The 12,795-nt window shown below is 51.2% G+C and overlaps 6 protein-coding genes across 6 annotated transcripts; 4 read left to right on the top strand and 2 right to left on the bottom strand.

Moving 5' to 3' along the window:
- Positions 1-139: 139 nt before the first annotated feature.
- T310_1881 (ATP citrate synthase) lies at positions 140-2,356 on the top strand (the record flags this gene model as incomplete). The annotated part of the gene is made up of 5 exons (XM_013475227.1): positions 140-271; positions 321-451; positions 514-703; positions 768-1,863; positions 1,923-2,356. 5 exons carry the CDS (start codon positions 140-142, stop codon positions 2,354-2,356), a joined length of 1,983 nt encoding a protein of 660 aa, XP_013330681.1.
- A 1,009-nt stretch (positions 2,357-3,365) lies between these two features.
- Positions 3,366-4,512, top strand: T310_1880 (Rpp14 family; the record flags this gene model as incomplete). Its single annotated transcript, XM_013475226.1, has 2 exons — positions 3,366-3,579; positions 4,079-4,512. 2 exons carry the CDS (start codon positions 3,366-3,368, stop codon positions 4,510-4,512), a joined length of 648 nt encoding a protein of 215 aa, XP_013330680.1.
- Positions 4,513-4,858: 346 nt separating this feature from the next.
- Positions 4,859-6,057, bottom strand: T310_1879 (ATP binding protein; the record flags this gene model as incomplete). Its single annotated transcript, XM_013475225.1, has 2 exons — positions 4,859-5,518; positions 5,719-6,057. 2 exons carry the CDS (start codon positions 6,055-6,057, stop codon positions 4,859-4,861), a joined length of 999 nt encoding a protein of 332 aa, XP_013330679.1.
- A 481-nt stretch (positions 6,058-6,538) lies between these two features.
- On the top strand, positions 6,539-7,591 carry T310_1878 (Nuclear pore complex subunit; the record flags this gene model as incomplete). Its single annotated transcript, XM_013475224.1, has 3 exons — positions 6,539-6,548; positions 6,671-6,692; positions 6,790-7,591. The coding sequence occupies 3 exons, from the start codon at positions 6,539-6,541 to the stop codon at positions 7,589-7,591; spliced, it is 834 nt and encodes a 277-aa protein (XP_013330678.1).
- Positions 7,592-7,883: 292 nt separating this feature from the next.
- T310_1877 (Ribose-5-phosphate isomerase) lies at positions 7,884-9,090 on the bottom strand (the record flags this gene model as incomplete). The annotated part of the gene is made up of 3 exons (XM_013475223.1): positions 7,884-8,329; positions 8,407-8,918; positions 9,050-9,090. The coding sequence occupies 3 exons, from the start codon at positions 9,088-9,090 to the stop codon at positions 7,884-7,886; spliced, it is 999 nt and encodes a 332-aa protein (XP_013330677.1).
- A 506-nt stretch (positions 9,091-9,596) lies between these two features.
- Positions 9,597-11,347, top strand: T310_1876 (Ubiquitin-like activating enzyme (UlaA); the record flags this gene model as incomplete). The annotated part of the gene is made up of 2 exons (XM_013475222.1): positions 9,597-9,971; positions 10,049-11,347. The coding sequence occupies 2 exons, from the start codon at positions 9,597-9,599 to the stop codon at positions 11,345-11,347; spliced, it is 1,674 nt and encodes a 557-aa protein (XP_013330676.1).
- Positions 11,348-12,795: the final 1,448 nt, after the last annotated feature.

Below are 12,795 nucleotides of genomic sequence, written 5' to 3'. Positions count from 1 at the left end.
TTTCATCCTTCCATCATCTGCACATAGACGGGGTTGCTGACAGGTAGGTGGTCAGCTCTCGTGGCACTTTTTTTTTGTTAATCAAAGCGTGAACATGACTGACAAAAACGTCAATGCCAGCAGCAGAATAACCACCACCATGCCGTCTATCGAGGCTCCTTCGACCAACGGCGTCCTCTCCGCCAACGACAACATCACTCGTTTCAACCCTCCCAGTCGCGTTCTGACGCCTCTCGAACACACCCTCTTCCACAACAAGACACGATGCTTCGTATAGTGAGTCGCGACAACACTACGGGTGTAATTGTCCGGCTTTGCAGCTGACTGGGAACAGTGGTATGCAGCCTCGAGCCGTGCAGGGCATGCTCGACTTCGACTTCATCTGCAAGCGCAGCACCCCGTCCGTCGCCGCTATCATCTACACCTTCGGCGGTCAATTCGTCAGCAAGATGTGAGTTGGGACAAAGGTGCACTGATTGTCAGTTACCATGCTAATGGCGCGGGGGAAAACAGGTACTGGGGTACCAGCGAGACTCTGCTCCCGGTGTATCAGGATGTGAAGAAGGCCATGGCCAAGCACCCCGAGGTTGACACGGTTGTCAACTTTGCCTCGTCGAGATCGGTCTACAGCTCCACCATGGAATTGATGGAGTACCCCCAGATCAAGACCATTGCTATCATTGCAGAGGGTGTCCCAGAGCGGGTAGGGCGCGATTCCGTTCATCTACATCGTGGAAAGGAGTACGTGCTAACGCTCGTCCTCACAGAGAGCACGTGAGATCATGGTTGTCGCCAAGGAGAAGGGCATCACCATCATCGGCCCGGCCACCGTCGGAGGTATCAAGCCCGGCGCCTTTAAGATTGGAAACACTGGTGGTATGATGGACAACATCGTCGCCTCCAAGCTCTACCGCAAGGGTTCGGTGGGCTACGTTTCCAAGTCCGGTGGTATGTCGAACGAGCTGAATAACATCATCTCTCAGTGCACCGACGGTGTGTACGAGGGTGTCGCCATTGGCGGTGACCGGTACCCTGGAACCACCTTCATCGATCACCTGCTGCGCTACCAGGCCGACCCGGAGTGTAAGATCCTCCTGCTCCTCGGTGAGGTCGGTGGTGTCGAGGAGTACCGTGTCATTGAGGCTGTCAAGAACGGCACCATCACCAAGCCCATTGTCGCCTGGGCAATTGGTACCTGTGCCAGCATGTTCAAGACGGAGGTCCAGTTTGGTCACGCCGGTGCTTCGGCCAACTCCCAGCTGGAGACTGCCGTCGCCAAGAACCAGGCCATGCGGGAAGCTGGCTTCTACGTCCCGGACACTTTCGAGGACCTGCCCAAGGTGCTCTCGGAGCTGTATCAGAAGCTCGTCGCCGAGGGCACCATCAAGCCCGCTCCCGAGCCCGTGCCGCCCAAGATCCCCATGGACTACTCGTGGGCGCAGGAGCTGGGTCTCATCCGGAAACCTGCCGCCTTCATCTCCACCATCACCGATGACCGTGGCCAGGAGCTTCTGTATGCCGGAATGCCCATCTCGGATGTCTTCAAGGAGGACATCGGTATCGGTGGTGTCATGTCTCTGCTGTGGTTCCGTCGCCGCCTGCCCGCCTACGCGACCAAGTTCTTGGAGATGGTGTTGATGTTGACGGCCGACCACGGTCCCGCTGTGTCGGGTGCCATGAACACCATCATCACCACCCGTGCCGGCAAGGACCTGATCAGCTCTCTGGTCTCCGGTCTGCTGACCATTGGTTCCCGCTTTGGTGGTGCTCTGGATGGCGCTGCCGAGGAATTCACCAAGGCATTCGACAAGGGCCTGAGCCCTCGTGAGTTTGTCGACACGATGCGGAAGGAAAACAAGCTGAGTAAGTGCTACCTTTGTTCGTTTCGCGCCCGACGACGGCTGCTAACGTTCAACAACCAGTCCCCGGTATCGGCCACAAGGTCAAGTCCCGCAACAACCCCGATCTGCGTGTCGAGCTGGTCAAGGAGTATGCGAAGAAGCATTTCCCCAGCACCAAGCTGCTGGACTATGCTCTTGCCGTTGAGACAGTCACCACGTCAAAGAAGGACAACCTGATCCTCAACGTTGATGGCGCCGTGGCCGTCTGCTTCGTGGACCTGCTCCGTAACTCGGGCGCCTTCTCTGCCGAGGAGGCTGAGGACTACCTGAAGATGGGTGTGCTGAACGGTCTGTTTGTGCTCGGCCGTAGCATTGGTCTCATTGCCCACTACTTGGACCAGAAGAGATTGCGTACCGGTCTGTACCGCCACCCGTGGGACGACATCACCTATCTGCTCCCGACCATCCAGAAGGGTGTTCCAGGCTCGGAGGGCCGTGTCGAAGTCAACGTTTAAGCGCTTTCCTTTTCCGTTCCTTTTCTCTTTTTTTTTCCCAAGGGGCCGGTGTTACAGCGTCTTCGATATCCGTTTCGGATCTCTATCAGCTATCTATGGTCCAAAAATTCTCGTGGAGTGATGGCTCAATGATTTTTTTTCTTCTCCGTTTTCTTTTCCCCTTTACATCCCTTTTTAATCTCGTGAACGTTGCAATATGATTACACCGTGTAGTCTACATATGTGGCACGACCAGGTGATGGGCCAGGATGACTGTACGCATGTTCCAGGGAGTAGAATTTATAATAAGGGTTAACATGAAATGCAAAAAGTGTTAATTAGTTTACATCTAGTTTTTCTCGCCTGAAGATGTAGATATCGAAGATCTGTAGTTGGTTCGCTATGAGCACGTGACGATCTCTGTTCTCCAATCTTGTATGAATTCATCCGAACTCTGGCCATTGTTGGATAGTGCTTCGAATCCTATTGTTAACCAATACTTATCAACATCGTCTGGATAGTGTCTGCAGTATTCAGGAGGGGCTTGCTGTGCGTATTGTTTTCTGAGTTGGGAGCTCTTAGGTAGACTGGATGAATTTAAGCGCCCTTCCCATTGGCCAGCAAAGGGACCCATCAACTGGACTTTTTCCGCCTTCCAGGACTCATCTGCGTTACCTCATACCTACCTAGGTACTTCTAGGGATATCTGCAATACTGCTCGTTATTCGATTTCATTTTTGTGCTTCTTATTCAAGAAACGATAGTCACAATCGCCAGTGTTTGCGTCTTTTTATTCGATCAATTGACTCAAAGGAACTACTTCAGTCGGACCAAGTGACCTGATCTCATCCGAATAAAGCTGCAACCCAACCCAAGTCACAGATGAGATAGCACATTGGCTGAGATATCAATTTTTTTTATTCTCGAATTTGAAGAGACTCAAACCGGAGAACTCGACAAAAGGATAGAAAACACAGAAGAAGCAATACAAGAATAGAGAAGGAACAAAAAAAAAGAATAAGCCAAAAAAATGGTCCGCATCAAACATCGCTATCTTCTCATCGATATTCTCTATCCTGAGTTGTCGATCCCATCATCGACAAAGATTACATCCCCATCACTCAAAACTCATCTTCAGTTCCATGCCCCCACGCCCGATGCCCTGACGCCGGGGTTGCTGGCTAAGATGGTGCGCGAGGAAGTCGCAGAGATGTTTGGGGATTGGGGCGTGGGGAGGCTGGGGGGTGCGGGGGCTGGAGTCTGAGTGGTGAGTTATGTCGTGTTTTGATTCTATAGATTTGGATATTCATTTCTTTCGTGTCCTCTGTCTCTCTCTCTCTCTCTTGTGTTGGTCTCTTTTTGTGGGTTTGTGGGTGCAACTGCCCTGGTCTTGCAAGGATTGCTGTGATTAAAAATTGGGGGCTGTATTTCAGTCTCGCTGATTTTTCTGCATGTCAGCATTACTTGCATGGGCTAGCCCCATTTTCGTTTGAGCTTTTTTTTTTAAGTATACGATTTCACTGTGTTATGATTGCAACCTGTTGTTGGAGTGATATTTTGTTTCTCTTTTTTCCTTGTTTTCTTTCCCTCTTTGTTCCTTTCAATTAACAGACCAATTTTGAACTTGTGTTTATGTCATTTGCCTGATACAAACTACCCCTAAATTGTTCTGACCTCAGCCCTAGCTAATTGCTCACTGCATCGTCATGCTTATAATGCATCATACTAACTAACGGACACTAGTCAAATATCTCTCTCCCGCAACATCCACGGCCATCATCCGCTGCCCGCGTGCCTCCTTCCGCCTGGTCTGGGCAGCGTTAACCTATATGTCCCATGTACCCGGGCCCGGCCCGTCATCAGGTAAACGCTCTTCTTCTTCCTCTTCTGGCCCCCACCAACGCCTACCCTGCGTATTCCGCGTGGTTCGGGTCTCTGGAACAATGCGCAAGGCCGAGGAAGAGGCCATTCGGAGGGCCAGACGAGAGATTCTAAGGGCGAAGAAGGAGCAGGAAACTGGCGTTCTAGACGGCCTCGTTGGTAGTACTGGTAGTAGTAGTACTAATACTGCTACCGGTGCGGCGCATCGAAAACAGCCAGACAATGACCCCATCGCTTTTGCAATGGATGTTGATGATGAAGACGATGAGCTGCAAGATCTTGATGATGACGATTAATTGATTATCATTTTTCCTCCATCATGCTCAGGTATGTCTATCAACGCAAGGTGCATTATTGAACCTTTTTTTTTTCTGAATCAGGAATTTCAATCCTTGTTTATGATAATGGGTGCTGTGCTGTGGAGGTGAAAAAAAGTGGATTGGCTGATTAAGATGGTATTGGTTCATTAGGTATTGTGCATCGTACACTACTTCTGTATATGTCTTGTTTCCTGTGTTTGCGCTTTTTGTTCTTTTGTTTTTTCCCCCCCTTGGAGATACCCTATGTTGTACTGTACTATACATACATACACACATGCATTGTAACTAGATTAAATAGATTCATTAGATTTTTTTTTCTTCGTCATGACTTTCGTACAACCTTTACGCCACTGTTTGGTAGTGGTCCTCTGAAATCTTCTAGATCATCGTCGTCATCGTCTCCTGTCTTCTCGGAGGCATGGGCTCCTGCCGCCTGTCGAGCTTTGGCTTCCTCTTCGAGTTGCTTCCTCTCCATTTCATCGTATTCTTCCCTCGCGTCTATCCACCGCTCCTGAACGTCTTGGATGGTCAAATCGCCCCATCCTTCCCGCATGGCGACCTGCCAGATGGTGTCGTTCGCGCCTTCAGCCGGCCCGAACGCGTAGCCGCTGGCGCGGTCGATCACTTGCAGTAGATGCATCATGCTCTTCTTGTCCTCCACAGCTAGCGTCTCGAATGCGACCAGCCCGAACTCCTGCACAAGCTGGATTATGGCGCTGTTGAGCGCTCCGAACTTTTCGTGCGACAGCCGCGACGTCTCTGCTTCCAGGTGCGGCAGTAGGTAGTTGAGATCATGGACCTCGGTGTAGAAGTCAAGGTTGAACGGTAGAGGGGCGTAATTCGCCAGGTTGTCGATCTTCGTGAGGACATTTATATGCGGGAGGTCCATCTGGAGCATGGCTCGCAGCGAGAGCAGGAGTGCGGAAATGTACATGGAGGGAAGCGTCAGGTTGTAAGAGTCGACCAGGTGGATGACAGTCAACTGCAGTTGCGGTCAGTCAAAAAATGGCCATGCTGATAATTAGATATAGGCAATGTAAGAGGAAAGGACGGTGGGAGCAGACTCTATACCCAAGTTTGGATATCTGAAAGAAGATATTCCGCAGCGAGGAGTGATGTGTGAACAACTCGACTTGGCCGGGGCAGTCGAAAAGGACATAATCCTCTGTATGAAGAAGATACATTATCAACATCCTTATCAAAATTTAATACCATATAACAACGCTCATTACCTCCGAGCTCTTTCAGCCCATCTCGCAACCACTCGAAGTTATTCTCCAGCTCCTCCAGCGCATACAGCACACCCCCGTTCGGACCGAGGGTATCTTCTGCCATGATCTCCTCCAGCGTGACGAGGTCGCGGACATCCAGCGCGCATGGATACGAGGTCTGGTCGTTGGCCGGGTCGAGGTTCACGACGGAGCATTTCCGGCCGATGGCGGACATGAACTGATGCATGCCATTGCAGTAGGTGGACTTGCCCGACCCTGGAGGTCCGATGACGAGCTGTGCGAACGGCATGGCTGGGCGTTAGAAACACCCGCCAGGGGCGTAGACTGGGTTGATTCTCTGTCCGACAACGAATTGCAGTGAAAAGTAATCGGCCGTGGCGGGGAAGATTGGAGGGGCATCGTTGAATAGAGGCGATGATGCATGACTATCGTCCGGGGCGGTGGGAGGCGGCAGAAAACATGCCGCAGAGCACAGGACAGTCGACTCCGCAACAGCACCATGCTACAAAACAGTTCCAGTTTCAGCAACAACTCTACGGGTGGGTTTTGTCTTGTCCTGTTTCTGCAACCACCCTTTGCATTATGTCCTCCAGTAAGTCTCGTTCTGGGATTTGTCCGTAGAGATTGCTGTATTAGTTGTTGCGTCTAACTGCGTCTTCCTGAGCTAGATCAGTTTGTCGTCGCATCTCCGCCGTCGGATGCGATATCTGCCCTCAAGTTCTCCCCCGAACCAGACTCCACACGAATTGTCGTCTCGTCATGGGACAGGAATGTCTACTTGTATGACTTGCGCGACGAGAATGGAGCGGTCGGCGAAGGCAAGCTTCTGCAAAAGTTCGAGCATCGGGCACCGGTCCTAGATGTATGTTTCGGTGCAAATGAAAATGAGATCTATACCGCAGGGTTGGACTGGGATGTGAGAAAGTAAGGAGATCCATCTCGTCCTGCATACCAATTCGCTGACCATTGGCCTCTTCCCTTCTCTGTTGTTGAGTCCTGCTGACCCTGAGATTCTTGTTAGAATTGACGTCTCCACGTCGACGCAAACCGTGCTCTCCAGTCACGAAGCCGGTGTTAAGTCTGTCGTCTTCAGTAAAGAGCACTCGATCGTAATATCAGCATCGTGGGACTGCACGCTTCATGTTCACCGCACCAATGCCGACTCGACGCCGGCGGTCATTCCCCTCCCCTCGAAACCATTCTCCCTGTCCCTCTCACCCACCAAGCTCGTGGTCGCCATGGCATCGCGAGCATTACACATCTACGATCTCAAGTCCCTCGCATTACTCTCCGACCAGGCAGACGCCCCACCTACCGAGATCAACAAGGTCGAGATTGAACCGTGGCAGCGACGGGAAAGCAGCTTGAAGTTTATGACTCGTGCGGTCGCGTGCATGCCGGATGATGCCGGCTACGCTTCATCCAGCATCGAAGGCAGAGTCGCAGTAGAGTGGTTCGATCCCTCTGAGGAGTCTCAAGCACGGAAATACGCCTTCAAGTGCCATCGACAGACGGTGGACGATGTCGACGTCGTGTACCCCGTCAACGCTCTTGCCTTCCATCCCATCTACGGAACCTTTGCGTCGGGAGGCGGCGACGGCGTTGTTGCGCTGTGGGACGGCATTGCGAAGAGGCGGATCCGGCAGTATCAGAAGTATCCGTCGAGTGTGGCTGCACTAGCCTTCAGTTCCAATGGGAAATACCTCGCTATTGCCGTTAGCCCTGGATTTGAGGACGGTAAAGATGATATTCCTCCCGGTACGGTGAAGATCTATGTGCGAGAACTTGGGGAGACGGAGGCGAAGGGAAAGGGTGGGAAATAAAAGCAACAACCGGTATGTTGTATTCTTTTTTTTTCCTTTTTTTCATCTTTCTCGTTTCTGGCGGTCTGGCGAATTTGGCGGGTATCAAAATTGTTGTTTCTTTTTCCCCTCCAAGACTCTATGGATATGTAGTTAATAGAGATGCTTCACTGAAGTGTAACATAACGATTCTTATATACACAATCTTCTACATGGTATACTCTATCTATATTCATTTTATTGCATTTTCCCAAGAAAGAAAAAAAAAGGAAACAAAAGAACAATAGACAGAAACAGGACATGAGAGGCCAATTTAAGCGACGGCGGCTTTTCTCACCGTCACAGAACCGTCAGGCATACCGAAGTACGCCGCGACAGGTTTCTGGCCACCGATGGCTCCGGCGGCCTGGGCCTGGGGACCCGTCAGGCCGGAGAAGATGCCCACTTCCAGGACACCAGGGATCTGCTTGATCGCCTTGGAAAGGGTCTCGACTTCCCAGATGCCTGCTTTGCCGCTGCCGTCCTTGCCGGCTTTCACGTCCGACTGGGTCAGGAGCGGAGGGAAAGGTGCGTCGATGATGAAGAAACCCTGGTCTGTCCTAAGCGGGCCTTCCTTGGTCGCGGCATTGAGTCGGATGGCTGGGTTGATGCTACCCAGCTCTTTCAGTTTCCTCTGGACGCGATACACGGCGATGGGGGCCACCTCAATGGGGATGTATTTCCACGACGTCAGGAGGCGGGACTGGAGCTTTCGTGAATCTGGTTTTTTCCGGATCGCATGTCTCTCAGCTGTGCATTTCCACCATACTCTTTAAGAGAGAGAGATTGTTACTAACCGGCGACACAGATGAACTCCTTCGCTTGCAGAGCGACGATCTTTTCCTGGAACAAGCAAGCCCCTCCACCCTTGATGCAGTTCAGCTCGTCATCCACCTCATCTGCGCCATCGAACGCAACATCGAGCACTGTCCCTTCGGGTATCGCATCGAATTCTACCGCCGTCAGCCCTGCTGACGTGATAAGCTGTTTGGACTGGTGGCCCGTAGGCACGAATCTTGTCAGCGTAGTGTCGACGCCGAGTTCCTTGATCGCCTCGACAACGTAGACGATGGTAGTGCCGCTACCGATGCCCACCCATTTAGCGTCCTTGGGGTAGTGGTTTGCGACAGCAACTTTGGCAGCATTGCGCTTGGCTTCTTCGACGGTCGTCATGGTGGACAGAGGTCGCACGGCGGTCTGCTTGCAAAAGGTGTATGGAGGAAGATATTGAGGGTTGCAGGCAGATGGCGCGGGAGTGATTCGAGCAGTTGACGAGGGCGACAGGAATGCGCGGCTATTTCTGTACAGTCTAGGGGTTATATTAGGATTTCAGCAGCTCCCGGTTTCGCTCCATCCGTTCGTCCATATCTACTGTTCGGGAAAAATTGGGTGATTGGTGTGGGGATGGGATGGATCCAGGAACAGTAATTGACGACTCACAGGGCAGACCGGACAAAGTTAGAGGCGATAAAATATCTCATGAAGTCTACATTTCGCTGTCAGCCATTGACGACCCTGTGCAGTGGATCTGAAGCGTACAGTACATTCAATTAGCCGAATAACAACCGTTAAGACTAATTGTTCCGGAAAATGCTTCCAACAGACGACTATCTGGGATGGCGTGGATATAAATGCAGCACGAGACAACTCCGGAGCACTCTGGACCGCATCAATTCTGCCCCGCGAAAGGCCCTAAGCAGGGCTAAGCTGCCTGACGGGAAGGCGGGGCCGGTTTTTTTGTCGTCATAGGTTCCGGCAGTATCGCTCACCGGGCCGACTGGGTCTCCGGCGGCACGAGCAGCGCCTGCCGTATTGGGCACGCGCCCGCTAGCACACCGATTAGATAGGCAGTTGCAACTTGCAGCATTCAGGCCTCACATTCATCGCTCGCTTCTACTCTCCAGTTGAGGAGAGAATTCTTCGTGGTCATACTGCGGACAAGTCACCAGTCGTTCACGTCCTCTGTCGCCGCATCTGGCCTCTCTCCATGACCGATGCTTTCCCCGGTGCCCTGGTGGGGCCGTCCTCCAAGGAGAGGAAGTATGATCGACAGCTGCGCTTATGGGCTGCCAGCGGGCAGCAGGCCTTGGAGCAGTCCCGTGTTCTGCTGATCAATTCAGATGGTCCCATCGACGGCGCAGACACGACGGTAGGCGGCGTTGCGGGTGTTGAGACGCTCAAGAACCTCGTCCTGCCTGGTGTCGGAGGATTTACGATCGTGGACCCGGCCACAGTCTCTGAGTCTGATCTGGGGGTCAATTTCTTCCTTGAAGAGAGTAGCCTGGGCAAGTCCAGGGCAGAGGAGACGGCTAGGCTGTTACAAGAGCTGAATCCCGATGTTGACGGAGATTTCCTGAATGAGGTACTTGCTTTCCAGACTTCAGAAACAGTTACCTCGGTGTAATCACTGTGTGCTGACGATGTCGCCAATCATTCCAGGCAATTTCAGAGCTCCTGAAACGTCCCGATTTTCTTCCCCAGTACAAGCTGGTGATCGTCTCAGGCCCTATAAAACGGTCGTCTCTGGACACCATCACCGCATCTGCGCGGGAACTCGGAATCCCCGTCATTTATACCCGTTCTGTTGGATTTTACTCCGTCTTTTCGCTTCAGCTCCCTGCCGAGTTTCCCATCGTCGAGACCCATCCCGACCCTGAATCCACGCAAGACCTGCGCCTGGTCAACCCCTGGCCGGAGCTGAAAGAAGCCGCCGCGCGAATAAGCAATCTCGATACCCTAGACGATCACGAGCATGGCCACGTGCCATACGTACTACTGCTGTTGCACTACTTGGAGAAATGGAAGGCAGAGCACAATGGGAAACCTCCGGAAAATTATAAAGAGAAGTCCGCATTCAGGGACATGGTGCGGGCGGGAGCCAGAACGAATAACCCGGAGGGTGGAGAAGAGAATTTTGACGAAGCCGCTGCGGCAGTTTTCAAGAGCATCAATCCCTGGTCTTTACGGAGTAATATCCGTGAAATCTTTGAGATGGAGCAATGCAAGAACCTGAAATCGGATTCGGATAACTTCTGGATCATTGCATCGGCGATCAGCGCCTTCTACACGAAGCATGGCGTGCTACCACTCCCAGGTTCTCTTCCCGACATGAAAGCTAAGCCATCCGACTACGTCGCACTGCAAAACATCTACAAAAAGAAGGCGCGTCAAGACATGGAGGAGGTCCTCGAGACTGTTCGAGCAACCGAGGCGCGACTAGGCCGACAGACTCCGATTACGGAGAAGGAGGTGGAGACTTTCTGCAAGAATGCATCCCACGTCAAAGTGATTCGGGGTCGTGATATTCCTCGGATCGACAAAGACTCGACGCAGACGCTGAAAGCAGTCCGAAACGCCTTAGGAAATCCAGAGTCGGTGATGCCGATCTATATCGCTTTTGAGGCGCTGGATATCATTGTGGATGGGATCCAGAATGGACAGTTGCCTCAGGGCTCGCTGGATGATGATGCTACATGGACGACGACGATCGACCGTCTTTTGAATATCATCGCAGAAGGTGACGACACAGTCATCAACGACGAGGTCCGAGAGCGCGTGACCAAGGTTACGCAAGAGCTTCGACGCACCGAAGGCGGCGAGTTGCACAACATCTCGGCTCTGACGGGAGGGTTGGTGTCACAGGAGGTGCTGAAGGTATTGACAAGGCAATATGTGCCTCTGGATAACACTTGCGTTTTTGACGGCGTCGGCAGCCGCAGCGAGATGTTCCGGCTGTAGTTCTCTAACCTACTGCGTATCTAGATAGCAGTTTAGAGTAGAATTCAGATATTCTACTGACACTTTATTTCTGATGGTATACTGTTCCTAGGCGTACAGGACCAGTACATGAATACGTACTGCATAACGATGTTACTTAAAGGGGCCAAAACCCCAACATACGCAAATACATATCGCTAATCATGTTTTTATTCACAAGAAATCCAAACTTTCATTTCTTTTCTCATCACCATCAATGATGTAGTCATCAATCAATTGATGAATTTAATCACCTTGTAATTCCGCCACCTTCAGAATGAATCTCGTACCGGGGTCTGTCAGTGTACAGCTCCGATATAGGTATAACTCCTTCTGCTGCTCTTCCTCTTCTTCCTCCTTCTTTGGTGGCATCTTCTTGTTGGTTTTGTGGATGTGAATCGTTGCTGTAGGGCATGTAGTTAGTGCCAGTTTGGTTGATGTTTCGTCTTTGTCGATTCCAGAGTGAAAGTAAAAGGAAGAAGCAGCCTGCTGCAAGAATCAAGGAAGGTCATTGACTAAATCCCTGAAGATCCATGGAATTGGATGATATTATTCACCCAAAGCAGTCAAGTTGTCAGGACCCTAGATTTATTTCTTCGTTTAGGTACTGGAATTCAATATCTATCGTATCGATAGATCTTCCACGACACTATCAAATGAGCCGGTTTGGGCCTTCCTCGTGACTTCCGGATCGGTCTCGATGTTGTTCCAATCCTCTTTGCGGCTTACCTTCTTCAGGGTCTCTCTGGACACACCATCTTTGCTTGGACCTTCAATTCCTCGTTTATTGCTTTTCATTCACTGATCTATATCAGGACTTCATGGCCCAAGCATTGGATTTCTCTTTGCGTTGTAATTCATTAAAATGCAGAACACCTTTGAACGAAAGAGCCGTTGTTACTACTTGCTCGTTCGTTAGCTCTTTTACATCTAGGGTTTGGTATCAGGCTAACTCTCTATTCCAGGCATATTTTCTGTCTCTCTTGTGCGGATCGTCTCGGCCTCTCGAAACCGGTCTCCCAAGCACGACACTGTCCAGCATGTCAAGCTGCCTTGCCAAACCCAGACGATGCAGTCTCCAGCGTCCTGAACCCGACAGAAGATTACAAGACGAGTGTGCTAAGCGGGCTGGATCCAACTACAATAATGGAGTGTGCGGGGCGAGCTCTTTCGTTTTGGGCTTATCAAACGACGCAAGAGATGTATACACACTAATCTATGTGAGAAGACCTCAATGAATTGACGAGCGTATCTGCTAGTTTCTACCAAGAATATCTCAGCAAAGGCCTCACAGAAAAGTACGGAGCATTGAACGCAGAAATGGAAAAGGTCATCCACGACGCGAATACAGAAATCTCCAGCCTACAAAATAGGCTTTCCGGTCTGTGCTTCTATCTTACGTATTCTTCCCGGGTATTACCTGTCTAACA

This window comes from Rasamsonia emersonii (assembly GCF_000968595.1).
Source record: "Rasamsonia emersonii CBS 393.64 chromosome Unknown ctg1118621760005, whole genome shotgun sequence".
NCBI lineage: Eukaryota > Fungi > Ascomycota > Eurotiomycetes > Eurotiales > Trichocomaceae > Rasamsonia > Rasamsonia emersonii.
This window is presented reverse-complemented; position numbering and strand designations above follow the sequence as displayed.